Source organism: Aegilops tauschii, chromosome 2 (genome assembly GCF_002575655.3).
Source record: "Aegilops tauschii subsp. strangulata cultivar AL8/78 chromosome 2, Aet v6.0, whole genome shotgun sequence".
In the NCBI taxonomy this organism is placed as follows: Eukaryota; Viridiplantae; Streptophyta; class Magnoliopsida; order Poales; family Poaceae; genus Aegilops; species Aegilops tauschii.
In genome coordinates, this window is record NC_053036.3 from 32,937,999 (window position 1) to 32,962,374 (window position 24,376).

At 41.7% G+C, this 24,376-nt stretch overlaps 2 protein-coding genes and 1 pseudogene across 2 annotated transcripts; 2 read left to right on the forward strand and 1 right to left on the reverse strand.

Annotated features, from left to right (window-relative positions):
- Window positions 1-3,317: 3,317 nt before the first annotated feature.
- LOC141041937 (S-norcoclaurine synthase 1-like) lies at window positions 3,318-7,850 on the forward strand (annotated as a pseudogene).
- Window positions 7,851-16,911: 9,061 nt separating this feature from the next.
- Window positions 16,912-17,466, reverse strand: LOC141040687 (uncharacterized). Its single transcript, XM_073506803.1, has one exon. The coding sequence runs from the start codon at window positions 17,464-17,466 to the stop codon at window positions 16,912-16,914; it is 555 nt and encodes a 184-aa protein (XP_073362904.1).
- Window positions 17,467-20,158: 2,692 nt separating this feature from the next.
- Window positions 20,159-23,878, forward strand: LOC109765931 (2-oxoglutarate-dependent dioxygenase 11-like). Its single transcript, XM_073509513.1, has 6 exons — window positions 20,159-20,735; window positions 21,873-22,194; window positions 23,010-23,179; window positions 23,578-23,637; window positions 23,748-23,800; window positions 23,847-23,878. The coding sequence occupies exons 1-6, from the start codon at window positions 20,521-20,523 to the stop codon at window positions 23,876-23,878; spliced, it is 852 nt and encodes a 283-aa protein (XP_073365614.1). The 5' UTR covers window positions 20,159-20,520.
- The last annotated feature ends 498 nt before the right edge of the window (window positions 23,879-24,376 follow it).

Below are 24,376 nucleotides of genomic sequence, written 5' to 3' on the forward strand. Positions count from 1 at the left end.
CAGGCTTGTCCTTTGCTACAAAAAGGATTGGGCCATCTTGCTGCACCTTATTTACTTTCATTACTTGCCACCCGTTACAAGTTACCTTATCACAAAACTATCTGTTACCGATAATTTCAGTGCTTGCAGAGAATACCTTACTGAAAACCGCTTGTCATTTCCTTGTGCTCCTCGTTGGGTTCGACACTCTTACTTATCGAAAGGACTACGATAGATCCCCTATACTTGTGGGTCATCAGACACCACGCCCGGCAGGTGTTCAGTCAAATGTGATGGAGCTTATTTTCGAACTCCATGTTGTTTTCTAGATTAAGCACGATGGTGGGGTACTCGGTGGAGAAGGATAAGTTATTGTGTGCTGCGTGGTTGGCTGTATCTGTAGACTTTGTAGGCATGAACTCAAGGGGCTTTGTCATTTGGTGGCGCATGCATGGTTCGTTTCATGCGCGGAATCACTTTGCGCCCTAAGGTATGCACATCATCCATGAATGCAATGTGAGGTCGTTAGGGCATCGGTGGTACACTATTAAGAACTTCGTCATGCAGTTTTGTGGCCCGGTTAAAACGTGTGGAGATCAAAAGTTTGCTTCTTGTTGCTCTACATGTTGGTTAATTCATTCATTCATCAATGATGCTCTACAAGTTGTATAGCTTGCATGCTCGGCCATGATGTACTACAGGACCGAGGACATGACATTCACGCACATACATTGTTGAATGAGACTCAATGGACAGCCTGTGTGGGAGGATATGTGCCGGCTCTGATTATTATAGTACCGTTCAATTTGAAATTGATCATACAAGAAAACTTGTTGAACATCCGGTTTTCTTGTTTAGTTTGAACTATTGTTGTACTAGAGATGTTTGCATGCTATTTATGGATGAATTATCCTATTCTCTATAATTACTTTGATGTTGCGGGCTTAGTTTAGTTAAGAGGATGAAATATCGTTCCTTTATGTAAATTATATCCGAGCTTTGCTTACTTCTGTCATGTTTGATGTAATTTATCCAGTTTGTTGAAATCCCATTTCAAATGTTTGCGAGCGGTTGAATGTCCGGCTCCCACATCACTGCTCACCGTAGACGGATACAGTGTTTGATATGAAAGTACGCGTTGAAGATGGTATATCTGCTAAAAATACTCCAGAGTGATGGTGCAAAGGCATGTTTGAATCACGCCACCGCAGATCTGCAAGTGGTCAGTGCAATAAATTCGGCCATTAGGTGACGAGGCATTTTTTTGCATCGGCGCTTTCCGTACGAGCCGGTCCAGGAACCATTCGCATATAATCATGGTCGAGCTGCATGATACATTTTAGCGACAGGCACGACCGACCCGTGAACCGTACGATTCGCATCTCGCGGCAGCGACCGACCACGCGCATGTGGCAACAGATCCGCTTCAATCGTAAACCTGATAAACTATGTAAAAACCGTGGTAATTTTTCTAGTAAGGTATTTTTTTCAAAATGATCGTAGACCCGGGCAAAATGAAGGTGAATCTGATAACCTATACACATCGTTGACCTGATAACCCACGAGTATTAACAACATGGTACTTCTGCCTAAATAGCATGATAATATACACAATGCGGGCATGGTAAATTACGCATAGACACGTGGTAACCTAGGCCCAGAGAAAAAAATAGTTGTTGAAACCACACCCCTGTTAACTTCTTTGGAAATATAATGGTAATATATGCATCATAGACTTGATAACTCAGGTATATAAACATCATGGTAACTTTTTATCCCGGAGGGGGGGGGGGGGGGGGGGGGGAATAGTTGTTGAAAGCATACCTTGATAACTTCAATGTAAATAGTATGGTAATATACGAATCGCACACTTGACTTATGCACAAACACCATGGTAACTTTAGACTGGGGCAAAAAAAGTTCAAAACATACCCACGGTAAATTCTGTATAGGTGGTAACATACGCACAACAGAGCTGATAACTCAGGCATAAACACCATCGTAACTTTGAACTGAGGGTTGTAAATAGCGTGGTACTATAAGCATCGTATACATGATAACTCATGCGCAAACACCATAATAATTTTGACCTGAGGGTAGGGGGATGGGAGGAAGTTGTTTGAAAATATAGCTCCCTCCCGACAACCTCCATGTAAATAGCACAGTAATATACACGCTGTAAACTTGATAACTCACGTACAAAACACCATTGTAACTTTGAACCAGAGGAAGGGGGAGGGGGAGGAAGTTGTTCAAAAACATACCCTCGACAACTTATGTGTAAATAACGTGGTAATATACGGACCATGTGCATGGTAACACACGCACAAGCAACACGGTAATTTTTGTCCCGAAAAAACAAGTTGACAATGTACCATGGTAACTCACGTATAAAGAGGATGATAATATACATACATCAGAGCTGATAGCTTACTTAGCCCATGCCTGGTAACTATTTGCACGGAAAAAATCATTAGAACATATCAACACGTGATCTAGTTTACTATATCTCATCGTGACGGTTTTTTCTGTGTGAAAATGATTTTTCGATCGGACAGACAGTTCACGCTATAAAGATATTTTAGTTTGAAAATAGGGAAGCATCTAAGATGACATCCATTTCCCCCCTAATGCATTTAGGCATGTGCATGTGAAGCGAATGTTTGAGGAACTATTTTTTATGCCCCTGTAATTCCTTTATAAACAACATGATAACTTATGCACAACTGACATGGTAACTTGCATAGCAGACGCGTGGTAACTGTTTTCCCGGAAAAAAATCGCCGGAACATATCAACATGAGATCTAGTTTCGAATGTCTCGCCGCGACGAATCTTTTATGTGAAAACAGTTCTTTTATCGGACCAACGGTTCAAGCTACAAAACATTTTGAATTTTAAATTTTGTTGAAATCTTTGCTGACATCAGTATTTTTGTCCCACATGCATGCATGCATACTTAATTAAATCAATTAGAGCTAATTAGCACAGGAGAGTCACGCGGGCTCAAAAATTGTTCACCTGGATACGTATACGCTTGGCTACATGTCGTTCGTATCGGGAGAAGTGGATCCGACGGGGATAGACTCGTGCGGATCTGTTGGACGTTAGCACAGTCCACTAATATGAAACGGAGAGAGTACCCTCTATCCAGACCGTCCGTTCGCACCGTGATGTGCGCATGGAATCATCACATGCCCACCTTCTGTCCGCCCCAGCGTCATTAGCAGGAGTTGACATTACGTTTCAGTTAACTTAACAGTCTGCTATATAATAGCCTGATCGATGGCCGTAACTTGATTAGCGAGACCCGTAGTGAAGAGCTAGGTAGCTACACCGATGGAGGCGGAGGCAGCCAGTGGTAGCGCCAGCGAGGACAGCTAGTCGAATGTGGGAACATCGCTTCTCGTCACGAGCGTGCAAGCTCTGGTGGCGTCCGCCGGCGAGCTGACGGTCGACAAGATCGGACGGTATGTCCAGCCGGACATCGACGCGCACGCCGTTCTCCCCGAGCTGTCCAACGAAGTTCCGGTGATCGACCTAAGCAAGCTCTTGAGGGCCGAGTCAGCTGAAGCTGAGGCTGCCAAGCTCAGATTTGCCTGCGCGGAGTGGGGCTTCTTTCAGGTATGTCACTCAAGGATTAAACTGCTACATAATGTCACTGTAGCTCACCTTCGATCTTTGAGATGGTTTTTTTTTTGTTGATTAGGATCGTTGTGATTGTTGAAGAAGCACGGCATAGTAAACAAATAATTTTGTTCACCCGGCTTTTGCTTTTCTTTTCAAGAAAGTATATATTTAATCCCTCAACTCTTGGTGAAGATATTTAGTCCCCTAACTTTAAAACCAGAAAACTTGCATCTCTAACTCTTGAAACCAGACAAGTTCAGTCCCTTGTTTTGGCTGACTCGGTATCGCTGCTGACTCAACATGGTTTTGACCAGTCTTCATCCATGTGGCAGTATTTTTCTCTCCTCTCTTCTTTCTTCTCTGACTGGCTTACTGAGGCATTTCATCAAACACCTTGCATGCACTGCATGTGTCTTCATGGCCGAACCCTCGCAAGTCCTCTAGCCAACCACGATGCCTCTGCCCTACCTCGCCTGCCACCAGTACTGCTGGCCACCATGAGCTTCCTGCACCTCGCTGGACATCGCGCCCCATTCTACCTCGCCGGACACCGCGGACCACGGCCGCCCCTGCTTCATGATGAGGATGAACGCAAGGAGACGACCAGGGTGACCGCGTAGGATGAAGACAAGCCTCGTGCTCGTCCTCGATCTCCTCTTCTCCACTGCCCGGGAGCACGTGATCCGGGGACCGGGGTGCGCGTGCGAGGGAACCCAGTGCAGGGGTGGCGCGCGAGGAGAAGCTCAAGAGCGCGTCGGGCATCTCCATCTGGTGCACAGGAGCAGCGGGACGAAGCAGCACCACATGCATGCTAGGCATGATAGCGGCGCTCCTGTACAACCTCTTGAAGGTGACGGTGGTGGGCGTGGTGCGGATAGTGGCGGACAAGTTGGTGCGCCGGCGTGCATGTGAATGCCATATCGCCCGGTTGTTTACGTTGAGCGCCCCATCATCGAGGACCGCAGCAGCTGAGACGACACCGAGCTGCGCTGCTCACCTGGCGAGCTGCAAGCGACATGGGGGAGAGCGCGACGGAGATGTTGATGCTGAGCTGCACTGCCCCAAGATACAACTTCCTTTGGCCTAGGTATAGTAGCCTCCTGGCGCACAGGGCGTCGGCCAACACCCGTCCGCGGTGTGGCGCATGTGCGCGAGGCACGGGAGCAGCCACCACTATTCGGCACACATGGACCGCACACGCAGTGCATGCAAGGTGTTCGATTAAATATCTCAATAATACAATCTGAGAAGGAAGAGGTAAGAGAGAAAAATACAACCCCGTGGAAGAAGACTGGTCAAAACCTGATCATTGGTTCCTTATGGTTCCATTTTCTATATTTATTATTTCAACATAATATTCCAAATATTTTTTGTAACTTTTCAAGAATATTTATTTTAAAAATGTCAGTTCATTTAGTTATTTTTCAAAAATTTCAATTTATTCACAACTTCCAATTTTTTTTACTTTCTTCCCTTGAATAATTTTCCTGGTATTTTTCTTCTTCATAATTTATCATATTTTTGTGCAACTTGGTCGTCACATGGGGGAAATAATCACAACTTCAATTGTCATACTGCCCGGATTGTGGTCAGAGACCAAATTAGTCATCTTTCAAAAGTATAAGGTCAAAATTATCTAGTATTGGAGTTCAAAGACAAAATCTGGAAAGATACAAACCATACTTTTCTCTAAATATCAATTGATAGATCCACTCACTCCGTCCATCAAATTGTATTTGATAAGGCATCATTGTTTGTCCAATGAGTTTTCAGGTTGTAAATCATGGAATACTGGATGAAGCCATAATGGGTATAAAGGAGGACATTCAAAAGTTCTTTCAACTCCCCCTCGAAGTTAAGAATGCATATGCGCAGGACCCAGGGGGTCTTCAAGGGTATGGACAAGTGTTTGTTGTCTCTGATGATCAAAAGCTAGAATGGGCTGATAGGTTTGCCCTCTTCACCCAACCACCCCAAGCTCGCGATATGAGTTACTGGCCAAGTCAACCTCATACTTTCAGGTTAGACTTGTATGCTTGAGATATCTAGATATAAGAAGGAAAATGCCGTCCTTCTATTCTAACCATCAGATTGAGCAAATTTATTCATTTATGTTGGCCTTATTATTTCATCCCGTTTCAATGTTACACATCTCTCAAAGTAAACTACTATGATATTTTTTTATGTTTATGCATTGGTATATATATGACACCAACCTCACCAAACAGACCTTACCACAATGACCTACAAAAGATTGTTGTCTTTATTGACATCTACCTATCCCAAGACCATTTGGTTTAATTCAACGAATTGTTCTTTATGAAATTTAGATGTTGCAAATTTTAAATCAGCCATAGGAACTAATGAATATTAAGTTTTCTGGAAGAATAAAATTGATATCAAGTCTTCTGGGTAAAATTTCAGCATAAATATCTAGGAACCGACTTTTTATGGTTCATGGCAATGACCAACAAAGGGCCGAACAGGGAACTATACAAGCAATGTTTTTTTTGCCAGGCTTGTTATTTGTACCTGGTACAAAAACAAGCAAGGAGTAGTCATATAAAGACTAAAGTATTTCAATACCTACCAAAACCCAACATTAACAAAGAAACATTACTGTTGTTATGATCCCAGGAATTGTATTGAACAATACTCTTCAGAGGTGATGAAATTCACACATTCTCTTGCCATCTTCATTGCAAAAACACTAGATGTTGATCCGGAATTGGTGGCAGACAAACATGTGTCTCAAGTTCTCAGGATGAACTACTATCCTCCATGCGCGTCAACCCCGGAAAAGGTTCTAGGCTTGTCACCACATTCCGATGGAGCTTTTCTAACTATTCTATTAGAACTTAATTTAGTTCAAGGCTTACAAATTAGAAGGCATGGTGCATGGATTCCCGTGAAACCGCATTGTGATGCACTGTTGGTGAATGTGGGCGATCTTCTTGAGGTATGCTTCTAGATATGTTAAGCTAGTTGTATAGCATCTAAAACTAAATGTTATGAAAAGTAGTAAAGAACACACACACACACACACACGCACGCACGCACGCACGCACGCACGCACGCACGCACACACACACACACATGTGCTTACAAGCTCACACGCCCATCCCGCTGCCACCAAACGGAAGTGCTTATGTCTGAAATGTCATCTTATGTTAAATAGTTCTCATACCTGGGTTTGTAAAAGTACTACTCAGTTGATGCAGTCCCTCTGATTCATATTACTTGTCGGTCATACGGATGTATCTAACATTAAAATACGTCAAGATACATCTGTTTGAGTGACAAGTAGTATGAATCGGAGGGCGTGTCACATATTAAATCATAAATTTTACCACCTCATATGTTGGTTCAGAAAAAATAAGCAAGATTTTTGGTTAGTTTTTTTTTCTAAATATTTTGGGAGTTTGAGGGCAGAATAAGTACAGGGTCCACCTACCCAAACAAGCGAGTCATCGAGCCACCTTTGTAGCCCTCACACAACATCTAGGAAACTCAACTGAGAAAGCTCATTCTTAGTCACTGGAAAGACTCATTGTTTTCTCTTTATAAAAGCTACTTGGTTACTATTGTTCCTATTCTTTGGTTGTCAATAGGATTATGTTGCAATAAACTAAAATTTGCTTGCTAATGTTCAACAATTTTCCCGCTATCTTCCTCTATTTGTTTATATAAGTTCCTTATCGAAGAAGACAAAATAATTAAGTCCTTACAACCAAAGGCAGCTTTTTCTAGGGATGGCCGGTACACTCTAGCAAAGCAATAGTTGAATGGTGTACATGGAACATTTCCCTAAGACAATGTCATGTTTAGTTCCAAACTACTTCCAATTTTATATGACTGAGAAACTACTCTTTTCAAGGATATAGATGAGAAACTTGATATTTGTTAAATGCTATCTATTTATTATCTATAGATTATGACAAATGGGAAGTACAAGAGCATTGAGCACAGGGTCACCATCAATGCCCACAAGGAGCGACTATCCATATCAGCATTTCAAATCCCAAACTATGATGGAATTATTTCACCAATTTTGGAAACTACAGAAGAGAAGATATTATACAAGACAGTGAAAGTAGAAGAGTATTTAGGATTTTATTTCTCAAACAAACTAGAAGGAAAGAGAGCCCTGGATTATGCGAAGTTATCTGAAATATAAGGATTCTCTACTGTAATTTGTCGTTCTTGATAAACACTCTTAAACTAATATTTTATGCTTCATTGTAATGGATATACATTTCTCACCGGGACCAATCGGCGAGACATTTGTCACTTTATTTGAATCTTTGCATTTTTTCCAGATATACATGTGATGAAATTATTCTTCAGTCACGCTTGTGAAACTTGGAAGATGAAAACAAGTATATTAAATTCTCTATTCCAAACCATCCATCAAGAAAAGTAGCGCCAAGGCAAAGATTGTAAGACTCTGGATTTTGGCCCTTTTTCTTTTCCTCCGAGAACACCTTGGATTTATTTGGAGTTTACCTTGGATTCACTTGAATGGCTCTTTGGACTTAGAAATTGGGATCATATTTACTTTTCTTTACACAAGTGGACCCAAGCCTCCAACACTAATATTTCTTCCCAAGTTCATCCATACACTTTTTCTCAATATATTCTTTTTCTATAAAAGAATATACCCTCAAGCACATAGGTTGTGAAGCAACCTATATTTTGCCATCCCAAAAATTTCCAAACAATGCTCATAAATTCTAGAGGTTAGTTAAACCCGCCTAGAAATGCCCCCCAAACACTTGTGGAAAGTTTCTCAAGTGAGCACACCATCCACAGCTAGTTTTTGCCACAACTTTTGGTTTACAAAGCAACTACCTCTTACCTTTTTCCAAACAAGAAAAAATTTGGCCTAGACACTCATCCTAGTACCCAGGCACCACACACGAAAGATCAACCCATGGCGCCTCACCATGTATCCTTGGCACGGTACAAAAAATTCATCGGTAGTAGTAATTTTAGACCTACACGTTTGATTTGGTTCACTTGAAACAAATTACTTTCCACCTAGATGACCTATACTACATGCCTAGCCTACCGGACACAGTGCTAGCCACAAAAAGACACCCAGGCCCCCAGTACCTCAGTGACCACGGGATTGTCATGCCAAAGGCGTGCTCTGCATGTCATCCGGCCCCTTGCCAGCCAGCCCTGGCGCTAGTGCCCGTCACCGGCTTGCCACTCTGCAAAAGGAAGCATTGCACAATCCTCCCCGTAGCCTCAGCGTCATCCCTCCCGTCCGTGAGCACGATCGACCATGACCACAACACTCCACCATCCGTGAGCCACCATCTTGTCTATCTCGGCAATACAAACGTCCCCTTCGATGTACCCCCACGGCCCCTCCCATGCCCAGGCAGAGGCAGGCGCAGGGCCAGCTCGCTACGAGCTCACCCATGGCGGCACGGCAAGCCATGCCACCCAACCACGGCTAAAAAGGCCACTGCCCGTCCCCTCTTGCACTCGCACCACCTCTCCCACTCGCTCACATATCCCCTAGCTCGAGGGCACAACTAGGAGGGCTGCTCCTTAGAATCAAGCTAAGCACCGCCGCCATCCCTCTTTGCTCCACCCCAGCCCAAGTCACTTCCACCAAAGGCTTCCCTAGCCCTTCAAGGGAGGATGCCTTGCCCATCCACTTGATTCCATGCTGAATCACCTGATTCCAACGAGTAGGACGCCGTCGCCGGAGACGAAGATCTGCTCGTCATCCATCCACCTCCCGGGAAGCTACAGGTACGGATGTGACTGCCGTCATCGCACCATTCTAGCCTGACACTCCCCAAGAACGCCGTGTCCCCTACGCCGATGAACGGTCGTTTGTGAGCCGTTGCGCACTCACCCCCTCTAATTGGACACCACCTGTCCGTGACTCCAGGCACGCCCAAAGCAGTACGTAAGTTGAGGTGTATTTCCTCAATATGCCATCAACGTGGTTTTGATTTAAGTCATTTAAATCCATGTAAAATTTTCTGTTGACCCAATTTTGACCAAGCACAACTCCTAAATGATAGGTCCAAATGAGTTGATTCTTTTTGCACTACTTCTCTTTTGAAATTCTTTATCCACTGATTTAATCTTGTATTTTTATAACTTGTCTAGAATTTCCAAACACAGTTTTTTTGGCTTTATGTGATATTTACATTTATAATTAAGGAGGTGAAGACCAGTAGTACTTTGACACTCCCTGTGAACAAGGCACGCCACCACCTCCATTTACTTGATGGCATTGCAAGGCCATGACTTAAAACTTGCATTTCCAAGTACAATTGAATTATTTTGCATAGTGGTTTAATTATGATTTTGTTAGAATTATTGCTATGCTACTTCTTTATATTTGCTTGTTAATTAGTTGGACGAGTAGCATTCATTTTGAAGCATGTTAAGTAGTGAAACTAGATACTCACTTTAATTGCTAGTTGATAGTATGAACGTGATTATATTATTTGTTAAGTTCTTTTGGTAATTGACATGGCTATGATTTGATCTGAACCTACTGAATTATGTGGAGGATTAAATGTAACAGAAATAAACTTATTCAATTAAATCCTTCATGGTTGATCGAGTCATAGTGCCACTGAATCAAGCCTTTCCATGCAACCACATGTGCCTTTGTGAGAGGGTTACAACTAGATGATACCCTGCGCGTTGCTGCGGGATTTGGTTGAAATAAATTTTGATCAAATTATATTAGATTGGTAGGAGACAAATCTTTCAAAATTCAAAGACGACCGTTAAGCAACAATCCAATGTATATATTGATCTCTGTTGCAATACTTTGCTAATAGTAAATAAGTGTAAGAAAAAGCACCAAAGTGTGAAGTGTATATATTGAACATGTTGCATTTCGCCAATACATGAAGAAAGCAAAATATACAGAATCACATAGAGGAATGGTCAATAAATAGAAGGGCAAAATAGTAATTTTGTATACCTTCTCCAAATCAAATGGGCAGTATGCAGCACCCAAAAAAGGTATACAAATGCAGAATCAATGTATGTTACAACAATTTGTCAAAAGATTAACAGAGAAAAGGGAAGCACAAATATGTACTGCATGAAATAACTTATTGGCCACAGCAGAAAATCATTTCATGAATCAATTAATAACATTTAATTATCTGTGCATCACAAATGAAATAGCGGGTAAAATCGTAACATACTTAAGGGTGTACATATTTTGAATTCTGATGCCTATATATATACATAAACAGTGCAAGGGATGGCTTGAAGCTGCAGCTCTTATATCAAGAGAAACTGTACACTACCCTGTTCAATGGAGTAAATTGCAAACTTGCATACTGTTAGAAAAGCATAGTTCGAAATGAAAACAGGAAAAGAATGACACAGTATACGTATAGTAAGTGGCAACAACGGCAGTAAAATGGAAAGGATTATTTGTGAGCGAAACAAAATTATTTCTTGGTACGCATCATGCCATTAGACGTCAGTAATTGCTGGAAAAGCATGAGAAAAGACATCTATTAGCAATCAAACACCGTGTAAGCAAAAAAGATATATACTTCCTTATGTCCATGTGAAAGAGCATGATGCTTTGCTTCATATTTTGGCCTGTGATGACGCCACATCTCTGTAGCCATGCCTTTCCTACATAGAACTGCTCGGCAATCCCCATCATTTGCAACCAACAACCTGCGAGATAAGAACAAAAACAAAAGTTTGCATGCATATGCAAATACAATCATATTGTATCACAATGTAGAGTGTATCTGTAGGAGTTTTGACTGCATGCTCATCATACCTTCCAAAGATCAAAGCTGTAACCTCTAAGAGTTGTGGTTCCTTATGATCGACTGATGACTAAATCATCTGCAAAACCCATAGCAAACAACAATATAGCAGCTACTTACAAAATTTATTACATATATTTCCGGATAGAAGTTCTTGATGAGGTGACATAATATGTATGTTTATATACAACAGTATGTGAACGATCTAGAATCTAATGTGAAATCCTTGAAGTGGCAAGTGCTTGCGGATGGCCCTTTCCTTGACATACCTGATGGATAACAATAACCTAAGATATGCATGGGAATAAAATAAAATGCTGCACACAGATAAGTTACATCTCTCTCTTCTTGTCTGTGGGCTTGCACCTCTAAAGTAAAATCTAGATCAAATATAGCAAACACAAATCAACAAATGCAAACTTTAAGCCTTCATGGTGAGCAATATGACATTTACTGCCACTACAACAACTATATGACAAACATCTTGTCGACTTACATAAAAAAATATTTTTCACAAATAAACAGACTGCAAAAGACCTGAATTCAGGGATATGAATAAAAGAACATGTGTATAACATTAGTTAGAAAGATATCAATGGATATGAAAGTTTTGAATCGGCATAATGATCTTAACTAACCTTTATTTATTTTCCTTATTTTTTATACATAAGTGGTCTACGTTTATGCCCTGTACTTACTCAGAAGCAACACCCCTGTATGTTTCAAGGGTGAGACCATGAGAGTAATAAATTATTACCAAGGGCATACAACTTTTCAAAGGTAGTAGATCACCAGGGAGCATATGTACCAAAGTTTGCAGGGATAGTTGTAGAAAACACAATTTAAGGAGGAATCCTATAAGCAAATTTAGTACCAAACTGTTAAGGGGCCATGACTTAACTGAAGAATAATACACTATCAAGAAACAATACTCTTGAGTGTAAGGACCCAGATGTTTGACAATCGTCTATGCCCCTTGCCGTTTGGGAGCGGAATATGAGAAAATTGGATGGAAAATTAGTATATTGCTTGGATATAAATATTGGGGAGAATAAGGGAACGATAAGTGACGTTTGAATACCTTTAATTAATTTCATGCATTTTAGTTTCTGCGTTATTTCAAGATAACCTCTCTCTGCAAAGCTGATTTAATTCTGCAAACAAATAAGGAGATGAGTAATCGCAGAACATGATAACAGTCCGGAGAGAGAGAGAGAGAGAGAGAGAGAGAGAGAGAGAGAGAGAGAGGGAGGGAGGAATCAGATCGGGTAATACTTTTTGTGATGGCAGATTATAATGAGATTGAGCTCTCGTCCCCTCTTTGCTACGAGACTATCAGCTACTATGGATGTGGAATCTGTTGGACAATCGGTGCTCGAGGGAAGGACGAACTCCGGCGCTGCGCCCCCGTGTGACGGTGGTGAGGAGGCCCTGAGGAGGTGAGGTGGGCTGGCTGCTGGCTTGGCAGTGAGGTGGGCTGGCGGCAGGCGAAGACACCGCACATGGGTAGGGCGGCGGGCGACGCGCTAGTAGTTGCAGCAAGGGGAGAGCTGCTGTGGAAATTGGAGAAGAAGCACGCAGCGACGGAGAATATATGGGGAAGAAACAGAAGCGGAGAAGAAGCGGTGCCATCGTGCGCCGTTTTTCTTTTCGTGGGACCATCGGGCGCTTTGATGTGGAATTCACTTGGGAAAGAAACTGAAGCGGAGGAGGCGTTTTAATTAGGCCCAGCGCGTAACGGGGCTTCTGCAGAAAATGAAGCGGTGCGTGCCGAAGAACGAAGGGGCAAAATAATAACGTAAATAATGTGATGTGTCGCGAAAGCTGATTGAAAAAAATAAAAGTGATGTTGCTGACATGGCTTGATGATGTGGATGGGCTGCATGTCAAGAGAAATCATGTAGTGGGGAGCTCCTATTTAAATATAGTAGATTATGTGTCTTAGCCGTATCACCAAAGAGGAATGGTTGGGCTTTCAGTATCTCCTTGGCTGGGAGATTGCCATTCAGCTACAAGAGCATGGGTTGGTAAGATTGTGCACAAAGAAAGTTTATGGCATCTGGTAGTGGATGAGTTGTGTCATGGGGTGGTAGGGACCCAGTTTCTCTCTCCCAGGACTAGCTTACTGGATGTTGGTGGTATGTTCAGAGGGCCATGCTATAGACGGGATTTGTTGGATTGTTATCCACAGCGTTGGAAAAATGTACAATCTCTGCAGAGTGTAGAATCTATTCGAATAGCCGAGTCCCAGGTACTGAACACCATTTGTATTAAGTCACACTATTTGATCAAGACCATCAATGAAGGAACACAAGAGACACAATTGTTTGGAAATGTAGCATGCAATTTCAAAAAAATTCCTACGCTCACGCAAGATCTATCTAGGAGATGCATAGCAACGAGAGGGGGAGAGTGTGTCCACGTACCCTCGTAGACCGAAAGCGGAAGCGTTTAACAACGCAGTTGATGTAGTTGAACTTCTTCTCGTTCCGACCGATCAAGCACCGAACGTACAGCACCCCCGAGTTCTACACACGTTCAGCTCGATGACGTCCCTCGAACTCTTGATCCAGCAAAGTGTCGAGGGCGAGTTTCGTCAGCACGACGGCGTGGTGACGGTGATGGTGAAGTGATCCGTGCAGGGCTTCGCCTAAGTACTACGACAATATGACCGGAGGCGTAAACTGTGGAGGGGGGCGCCGCACACGGCTGACAATCATTGTTGTATGTTCTAGCGGTTCCCTGCCTCATATATATAGGTTGGAGGGGAGGGGAGGTGGCCAAGGGGGCGCCCCAAGTAGGAGGAATACTACTTGGGCGCCTCCCAATTCGGCCTCCCCCTTCCATATTCATCCGGAGGGGAAGGAAGGAGGAGGGAGGAGAGAAGGAAAAGGGAGGCCGGATTGCTCCCCTTCCTTTCTCTCTTCCCCTCTTTCCTTCCCACTTATTTTGGATACATGGGGCATACCAGACCCCTATGGGCTGGTCTGTCCCCTTCTTGGCCCATTAGGCCCATGTAGTTGCCGGGGGATGCCCGGAACCCCTTCCGGTGACCCGATATCATCGTCCAATATATGAATCTTTACCTCTCGACCATTTTGAGACTCCTCATCATGTCCGTGATCTCATCCGGGACTTCGAACAACATTCGGTCACCAAATCAAATAACTCATATAATATAAAATCGTCATCAAACATTAAGCGTGCGGACCCTACGGGTTCGAGAACGATGTAGACATGACCGAGACACCTGTCCGGTCAATAACCAACAACGGAACCTGGATGCCCATATTGGTTCCCACATATTCTACGAAGATCGTTATCGGTCGTACCCGTTCCTCCGCTCTGTGGTTAGGGTTTGGATTTGTAGGTCGTGGTGCGCTGTTGGGGTGGTGGGAGCGGTGTCCGGACGAATGAATCTGCCTCAACTTCACTCCCACACCGGCGGTGCCCTTCATGGCGGCGTCTCGGAGTTGATGGCATCCTGTGTTTGCCGATCCTTTAGATCGGCGGCGTTAGGGTTTGTGGATGGTGTCGGCAAGGCGGCGGCGGCGACTCCATCAGGTGTGTCTCTCCTTCTGCTCTGTCCCCATTGCTGCGGCGTTGTCTCCGACATTATTGTGGAGCGGGGAGGTTTTGCCATCCAGGAGTACGCGCAACCGGTTGTCTATGCAAGTAACACCTGGAAGATGGTGCATCTTGTGCTGGGTTTGTGGTTGGAGGCTGGTGGTTTTGGTTTTCTCTTCCGACGTCGTAGTCGTGCGGGGGTGTCAGTTCTGATGTTCGATGGTGTGTCCGGGGACACGTTGCCCCGGTCTGATTCTTTAAACGCAATAGTTTTGCTTCAGGCAAACTACTTTGGAGGTCCGTAAATCTGCTGATCAGCGATGAAGCCGCGTCTAGCTCGGGTGGAGAGGTGATCTGTCTTCTCTTCCTTAGTGGAGAGGGACAAACGCTGGTTTTTTGCGTAGGATTATCCTATCTTTTCAGTCATGTAATATCAATGTTTACATGGATTCTAAGTGAATCTTTATTTTATTTATGAGACACGTATTACTACGGAAAAAAAAGATGGGCTAATAACCGTCTCCCGGTTTCATTTCAGAAACCACACAAGTAACAAGGTTTATGACTCCCTCGCAAAAAAAAACAAGGTTTATGACTTCGTGTACAAAAGCATGTTTTTTTCTTTCGAAAATGACAAAGGCATGTTTGAACCGCGCCAGAGCAGATCTGCAAGTGTGTCGGTGCAGAAGTATTTATATCCCAGTTAAATTCTGCCATTAGCCGCCGGGCAATTTTTTAACATCGGTCGGTGCATCCAAGCACATGGATCGGGGCCTCCCAGACGAGCCGGTCGAGGAATCATTCGCATTTCTGACCAGTTTCATCGTGTGGTAACATCACAGTTCAGTTAACAGTGTATATAATAGCCTGCTCCCTGTAACTTCACTAGCGAGACCCGTGGTGGAGACCTAGGCAGCTATACTCATGGAGGTGGAGGCAGCGAGTGGCAGCGCCAGCGAGAGCAGGTGGTCGAAGCTGGGAACATCGCTTCCCGTCACTAACGTCCAGGCGCTGGTGGCATCCGCCGGCGAGCTGACGGTCGACAAGATCCAACGGTATATCCAGCCGGACATCGACGCACACGCCGTCCTCCCCGAGCTGTCCGACGACGTTCCGGTGATCGACATCAGCAAGCTCCTGAGCCCCGAGTCCGCTGAAGCGGAGACCGCAAAGCTCAGATTTGCCTGCGCGGAGTGGGGCTTCTTTCAGGTACGTCACTCGAGGGCCAATATTAGCCGACCAGTACAATTTATGTGTCATTAGTCTACACAATGTCATTGCATTGGCGCAACCTGACATTTGGGGTATTTACCTTCGATCGTTGAGGTGGTTGAAGCACGACAGATATTACGAAAAAAAATATTTTCTTTTTTTGAACATCAGTACAGACTTAAGCGCTCATACATACGCGCATACACTCACTCCTATAAACGCACATACGCACACCCTACCCCTATGAGCACCTCTGAGAGACTGAGCCGGCATATCATCTTGAAATTTACGAAGTCACTATAGGCGCCTCGTCGTCGACGGGAACGTCTCCGGCCACTGAAAGCGCATCGCCAGAAATCCTGAAATAAATCCTGAAATAAATGCGAGCACCAGGACTTGAACCCTGGTGGGTTGGGGACACCACTCTCCCTCTAACCATCCAACCACAGGTTGGTTCAAAAAAAATATTCGTTTACTTCGCTTGTGTGTCTTTTTCTTTACCAAATTACTGAGCTGTTGGTTGATTCTATAGTCTAGACTCGGTCTCTAACCTTGTCCCTCTCAAATAAAAAAAATGTCAGATTTTAGATATCGTGACATCTATAATGTCGAGTAATGGAGGTTAATTTTAGACTTGGTCTCTAACAACCATTACGGGAAATTATAGATCTTGCAAATTCTTAAATCCTTCTCAAAAAAACTAAGTTCTTTTTTTTAGGGTAAAGCACTTGCTTTATTACTTAACTGTTCTTAGGCAGATCGCCCAAGATACAAGGTTCACACACGCGGCTAATATTGACGAGTTCATGAGCAACAGAATTTGCACTACGCCTACACGCGGAAATAGTAACCTTTGAGAACCAAAGTTTCAGGTGGTACTTGATATCCTCAATGACAGCAGCATATGTCGAGGAATCAACTTTCTGCATGTCCAGGGCTTCAGCCACAAGCTGTGAGTCCGTCTCCAGTTCGACCCGGACGATTCCCAGGTCCGCAGCGATGTGAACGGCATGAGACATGGCAGAGATCTCAGCTGCAAAAGGATTAGTGATGTGCTCCTGCCTGCCCGCCCGGGCAAAGGCCAGATTGCCATCTTTTGTTCTTACCACCACTCCCCATCCTGCATGATTCTGGCCTGGGACGAAAGACCCGTCCACATTGATCTTGTAGTCTGCTTGGGACGGCGGCCGCCACTTGTCGGGTACAGGCTTGTCCGCTGGCTTCCCAAAGATCTCCAGGAACTCGAGCACACTGCTCCTCGTGTGGCGCGCCACTGTGTCCGCAGCCAAAGGCATCTCTCCCTGACGAAGCTTGTTGCGGTTAGACCACCACAGCCACCAGAATGTGAGAATGTGCAGCCGCTTTTTTACATCAAGCTCCCAAAGAAAAATCAAGAACTGCATGCACGGGCCCGATCTTCTCCAACGTAACTCGTTCTTTCTCCAGCTCGAGCGCTCTCCACACCTCCTTGGTGTGCTTGCACTTAATGAACAGGTGGGCGCCATCCTCATCTGCCCTTCCACAGAATAAACATTTTGTATCGGCAATGGGGATACCCTTCCTCGCCACGTTTGTGCGGAAAGCCAGGGAGTCATGCTTGAGCCGCCAAGCAAACATCTGAATATTGCGAGGGCATGGCAGCTTCCACAATCTTTTCCACGAGTCATCGCTTATACTCTCAAAAAAACTAAGTTCTTACGGTCTGTTTGGATGTTGCCCGTGATAGCCCTGCCAATTCCTGGGCTAGCCAAAAAAATAGGGAACCTTTTCCTTTTGCCCACCCGTGAATGGCCAAGAGTTGGCGTGAAATCGAACTGTGAGAGTGCATGCAGCCTGGGCGAGCCAAATAATCGGCACCAACCCAAACAGGTGTCCTGGACGTGGTCAACACCAATTTTTTTTGGAAAAAGTCCAAAATAAACCTTGAACTCGTAAGCGAAAGCTAAATCGAACCCCTAACTTCCAACCCCTGAAATCAGCACACCAAACTCTTCGATGCCGGTCTATTTTAAACCTTGAGAGTATTTCGCTGGTATTCGCTGACATGGCAAGTTAAGCTGGGCCGGCCCATTAGAGCAGTCGCTTGTGTGCCCGCTCTGCTATGGTTTTCATTTTTTTTCATTTTCCCTTTCCTTCCGGTTTTCTTTATTTTCATTGGTTTTCTTTGGCTTTTTTTCTTTTTGTTATATTTTTTTCCAAATACATTATGTACGTTGTTACGCTTTCATTGTTACGGGAGTATTCAACATTTTTCTCACACAGTTTTTCAGGTTACAAAAGTCCATTTTTAAATTTTTCCGAAAGTGTTTGCATTTTTTATTTTGTTCAGGTTTCAAAATTTGTTCCCAGTTTTTCAAAAAACATTATGTTTAAAAAAGTGTTAACTTGTTCAAAATTGATTTCGTTTTCGAAAAGTTGTTCCTTTTCGCAAATTGTTTACGTTTTCCATATTTTTTTGCCCTTAAAAAAGTTTATTCCTAATCTGTATACTTTGCGGTGTGTGATTAAATATTTCGATCATCTCGTAAAGTGACTAGCAGCCATTTATTCTCGTGGCTTGCGCGACGAGTTCAGCAGCTCCACGTCGTATGTTCGACTCTCTCCCTATTGTTTATTTTCTATACGTATTTTTATACGTCACGTGTTATGATAAAAGACAAAAAAATCGCTTCACACGTGGTTGGCCGTTCCTTAAAAAAAACACGTGGTTGGCCGCTCCTGTGCAATCAACAGTTGACTATTTTTTGGTATTTTATTACGCGTCTCATATTACAAAAAAGAAATAAAAAATAGACTGAGCAAAAAAGAAAACAAAAATCTGGCTTCACGCCTATTGGGCCGGCCCAGTCGCATGCACCGTCAACAATCCCGGGATTCAACCCGTGCTGATTTCAGGGATTGGAAGTTCAGGGTTCGATTTAGCTTTCGTCTACGAGTTCAAGGTTTAGTTTAGACTTTTTGCTGGGCAACTTTTGGCTCAAATCCAAACAACCACTTAAATCCGACAAATATTTGTTACAAAACAGGGAGACTAATCCTATATAATTAAATACTTGATTCACACTATCTCTATTTATCACAACATGCACACATGTCATTTCATCGGACCACCACTTTTACTTATCTCAACTTACACACGTCCCATCTCACCATACTTGATACCTGATCAAAGGCCGACCTCAACATGCATGACAAAAGTTTTTCATTATATGATGCCAGTTATCAACTATACACTAATCAAATACAATATATGATATTTATCTTCAATTTTAGTTCATATAATATTAATCCAAATCATGTTTTATGTAATCATATCTCATTAAATACACATTGCAACTATTACCCATAGAATTGCGAGGGGTATCATCTAGTATAGTTTGTTCCTAACCACAAGACGTATGACCAGTGACACTGCGTTGCACGTGGTTGAGTCAACACAAAAGATTTGAAAAAAAACAAATTAAGAAAATAGCAGTAAAAAAAGTTACAAAAAACAAAGATAACACTTGTTTCTCAACAACTAATTTTATAATTATAAAAATTACTAAAATAAGTATATCAACAAACCATATAATTTCTTAAAAGATGAATAAAAATTGAAAAAGGAAAGGCATAACTATTCCCCAAATAATTCAAATTCTAGAATACTCACAAATGGTGTAGCAACAGTAGTAAATACTAAAAAATGTGGAGACACTTCATGCGTGTTCATAAAGTAGCCCTAAGATTTCTGAAATTATGTCGGTCTCTTAATAAAATATATATGGTTTCATTTTCTATATATATATATATATATATATATATATATATATATATATATATATATATATATATTAATTTTCACCTTAATATTCCTAATATTTTTTAGTAATTTTTGTATAATATTTCTTTTTAAAGATGTCCTTTTATGTATTTACTTTTAAAAAATTTAGATTTGTTCACATTTTCCAATTTTATTACTTTCTTCCCTTGAATGGTTTTCTTGGTATTTTTGTTTTGTTTGATTATAGTTTATCATACTTTTGTGCAACTCGGTCGTCACATGGGGAAATTATCACAACTTGATTTTTCATACTACATTGATTGTGGTCAGGAACCAAATTAGTCATCATTCAAAAGTATAAGGTTAGAGATATCTTCTATTGGATTTCAAAGACAAAATTTGGAATTTATTCTAGAGATGCAAACCATATATTTTTTTCCAAAATATTACTCCCTCTGTATAATATAAGAGTAATAGATAGATTCATCCATTCCATCCCTCGAGAACTGTGTTTGATAAAGCATTATTGTATGTCGAACTACTGAGATTTCAAGTTGTAAATCATGGAATATCGGATGAAGTCATAATGGGGATAGAGCAGGGCATTCAAAAGTTCTTTCGACTCCCCTTGGAAGTTAAGAATGCATATGCTCAACAACCAGGGGATCTTCAAGGTTATGGCCAGGCGTTTGTTGTCTCTGATGATCAAAAGCTAGATTGGGCTGACATGTTGGCTCTCTTCACCCAACCACCCCAAGCTCGCGATATGAGTTACTGGCCAAGTCAACCTCATACTTTCAGGTTAGACTTTGTGTGCTTGAGATATCTGGATGTACATGAAAGGCAAAGAAAAATGAATTCCCTCTATTGAAAGCATCAGGTTAAGCAGTTTTGTTTATTTGGCAATGACACTCAAGTTGTTTCAGGATTGGATACTTCAAACTTAAAAGATCAACTCGGTTGCATGTGATCTTTTGGTAAACCAATCGACCATGTCAATTTTTTAACTAAGAGGCTTTCCACCGCTATACTGTGCCATGTTTGTGAGTGTGGCCTTTGAAGCATCATTTTGACATTTATTCATTTTCTTAGGCGTATGAACCATATGTTGTGTTTATTACATGTAAACATGTATTGCTCTTTTAATATGCACTCAAAGGCCAAAGAGGAGAGTACCAAACATTTATGTTGGCATTATTATTTCATTACTTTTCAATGTGTTATGCATCTCTTTGATTCAATACCAGTACATAAACTATAGAGAATAGACTTAGTGGAGATTAAGATCTTGCTTCTTTTATTCCAGACAACCTTTTTATTTTCATACAGACAACATTTTTGTGCTGAGACACTTAGTGGAGATTAAGATCTTCTTTATTTGATTCCACGAACTCTTTTCAATTTTATTTATAGTACATTTCGTATTCCTAGCTAACTAGGTCATGGAGTCAAAGTAAACCACTATGATTTATTTTTTACGTTGCACGTTGGTATAGATAGGACACCAACACCACCAAACTAGTCGTTACTACAACAACCTACAAAATATTGTTGCCTTTATTGTTGATGCTCTACCTATCCCTAGTTAATTTAGTTGAATTGAACAAGGTATTCATATGGAACTTAGATAATGAAAAAATTACTGAAATCAGCCGCAGGAACAAATGAATATTAAGTTTTCTAGAAAATATAAAATTGATATCAAGTTTTTTGGGTAATATTTTCATCATAAATATCTAGCAAATGTGTTTTATGGTTCATGGTAATGACCAACGAAAGGCCGAACCGGGGACTATATAAGCAATGATTTTTTATTGGGCTTGTTATTTGTACTTGGTACCAAAACAAGCTAGGTCTAGTCATATAAAGACCAAAGTATTTCAATATCTACCAAAACCCAACATTAACATAGACACATTGTTATTATTATTATCCCAGGAATTGCATAGAACGGTACTCTTCGGAGGTGATGAAATTCACACATTCTCTTGCCATCTTCATTGCAAAAACACTAGATGTTGATCCCGAGTTGGTGGCAGACAAATATGTGTCACAATTTCTTAGGATGAGCTACTACCCTCCATGCACGTCAACACCAGAAAAGGTTCTAGGCTTCTCACCACATTCTGATGGATCTTTTCTAACTATTCTGCTCAAAGTTAATTCAGTTCAAGGCTTACAAATTAGAAGGCATGGTGCGTGGGTTCCCGTGAAACCACATTCTAATGCACTGTTGGTGAATGTGGGCGACCTTCTTGAGGTATGCTTTTGAAGACATGCTTAGCGAGTTTTATTGTATCTCAAACTAAATGGTATATAATATAGTAAAAAATATGCAATCCTTATTTGTGCTCGGGTGAAGAGAAATCCTCAACTCCACAACTTACTCTTTCCCTCTACCAAAATCTAACATGCCATCGTATGTTGTGCCGAACATGTCATCATGTGTTAAATGTTTCTGTTACCTGAGTTTATAAAAGCACTTCTGAATTTATTTATCACATATTAAATCTTTAATTTTACCACACCATATGTTGGTTCAAAAAAAACAGGATTTTTTGTTAGGGTTGTGTCTAAATATGTTAGGAGTTTGAGGGAAGAAAAGGTACAAGGTCCACCTAACCCAACAAGCAAGTCATCGAGCCCCTTTGTAGCCCTCACACAACATCTAGGCAACTTAGTTGATGAAAATGACTCATTGTTTTTAGACAAGCTACTTTGTTACTATCACTCCTATTCTCTAGTTGTCAATAAAATCATGTTGCAACAAATGAAAAATTAGCTTGTTAATGTTCAATTATTTCTCTGCCATCTTCTTTGTAGTTTTTTCTAAAAGTTCATCATCAAAAAGACAAAAGAATTAAGGCCTTATAAGCAAAGGCAACTTTTTCTGGAGATGGACTGTACACTCCAGACAAAGCAATAGTCGAATGGTGCATAGGGAAGTTTTCACTAAACAATGTCATGTATAGTCTCAAACTACTTCCAATTTTATATGATTGAGGAACTACCCTTTTCAAGGATATAGATGAGACACTTGATATTTGTTGATTCTAATCTCTTTGTTATTTATAGATCATGACGAATGGGAAGTACAAGAGCATTGAGCACAGGGTCACCATCAATGCCCACAAGGAGCGATTATCTATATCAGCATTTCACATCCCAAATTATGACGGAATTATTTCACCAATTTTGGGAACTACAGGAGAGAAGATGTTATACAAGACAGTGAAAGTAGAAGAGTATGCAAGACTTTATTTCTCAAACAAACTAGAAGGAAAGAGAGCCTTGGATTATGCGAAGTTACCCAAAATTTAAGGATATTTTACTGTACTTTGTCATTCTAGATAAACACTCTTAAATTAATATTTGATGCTTCATGTGCTCAATCGGCAAGATGGTTTCCAATTTATTTCAATCTTTGCATTTATTTCTCAATGGATATATATTTCTCACCGGGGCCAACCGGCAAGATGTTTATTTGAATTTTGCATTTATTGTCAGATACACATGTGCTAAAAAAAATTCTCTTTTGTTATACTAAACCTCTATTCCAAACCATCCCAGCAAGATAGGTGGTGCCAAGGGGCAAGGTGTGTCACTTGGAAATTTCTCTATTAAATTACTATTCTAATTGAAGTATACAAAATGGGGTGGGCTATAACCCTAGCGCGTATCCAGACTCGAATAAAAGAAAAAGGTAGGCTCAAATAGTTGGAGCATTTTTATGCCCTGATGGGAGTCTTCGGGCATCGATGGAAGATCTCCTTAGAATCACTTCTTCACTCTTGATTTGGTATATAATGATAGGTATTGGTCATTTGCTAGAGAACAACCCTTGAAAGCATTTTCAGGTGACCCAGGTAAGGTTTAGTTAGATTTGGTTGGGAATGATTTCTTCTGAAACAGAGCAGGAGATAATCGAGTCAAAGGTTAATTAAATAAGATTGGTTAGGATTGTTTCAACGGACCAAAAGTGAGTGAGAAAGCCCATTCGTCAGCCAAAAATGATACTATGTGAGTAGTGTTAGAAATATGCCCTAGAGGCACTAATAAATTGGTTATTATTATATTCCTTGTTCATGATAATTGTTTATTATCCATGCTAAAATTGTATTGATAGGAAACTCAGATACATGTGTGGATACATAGACAACACCATGTCCCTAGTAAGCCTCTAGTTGACTAGCTCGTTGATCAATAGATGGTTACGGTTTCCTGCCATGGACATTGGATGTCGTTGATAACGGGATCACATCATTAGGAGAATGATGTGATGGACAAGACCCAATCCTAAGCCTAGCACAAGATCGTGTAGTTCGTTTGCTAAGAGCTTTTCTAATGTCAAGTATCATTTCCTTAGACCATGAGATTGTGCAACTCCCGGATACCGTAGGAATGCTTTGGGTGTACCAAACGTCACAACATAACTGGGTGGC

Excerpts from the sequence above, each read along its gene's own strand:
- LOC109765931 (XM_073509513.1), top strand. The coding sequence starts at position 20,521 with ATGGGGATAGAGCAGGGCATTCAAAAGTTCTTTCGACTCCCCTTGGAA. Across the intron at positions 22,195-23,009 it reads ATGTGGGCGACCTTCTTGAG|ATCATGACGAATGGGAAGTA; the intron begins GTATGCTTTTGA and ends TGTTATTTATAG. Across the intron at positions 23,801-23,846 it reads AGCATTTTCAGGTGACCCAG|AGCAGGAGATAATCGAGTCA; the intron begins GTAAGGTTTAGT and ends CTTCTGAAACAG.
- LOC141040687 (XM_073506803.1), bottom strand. The coding sequence starts at position 17,466 with ATGCCTTTGGCTGCGGACACAGTGGCGCGCCACACGAGGAGCAGTGTG.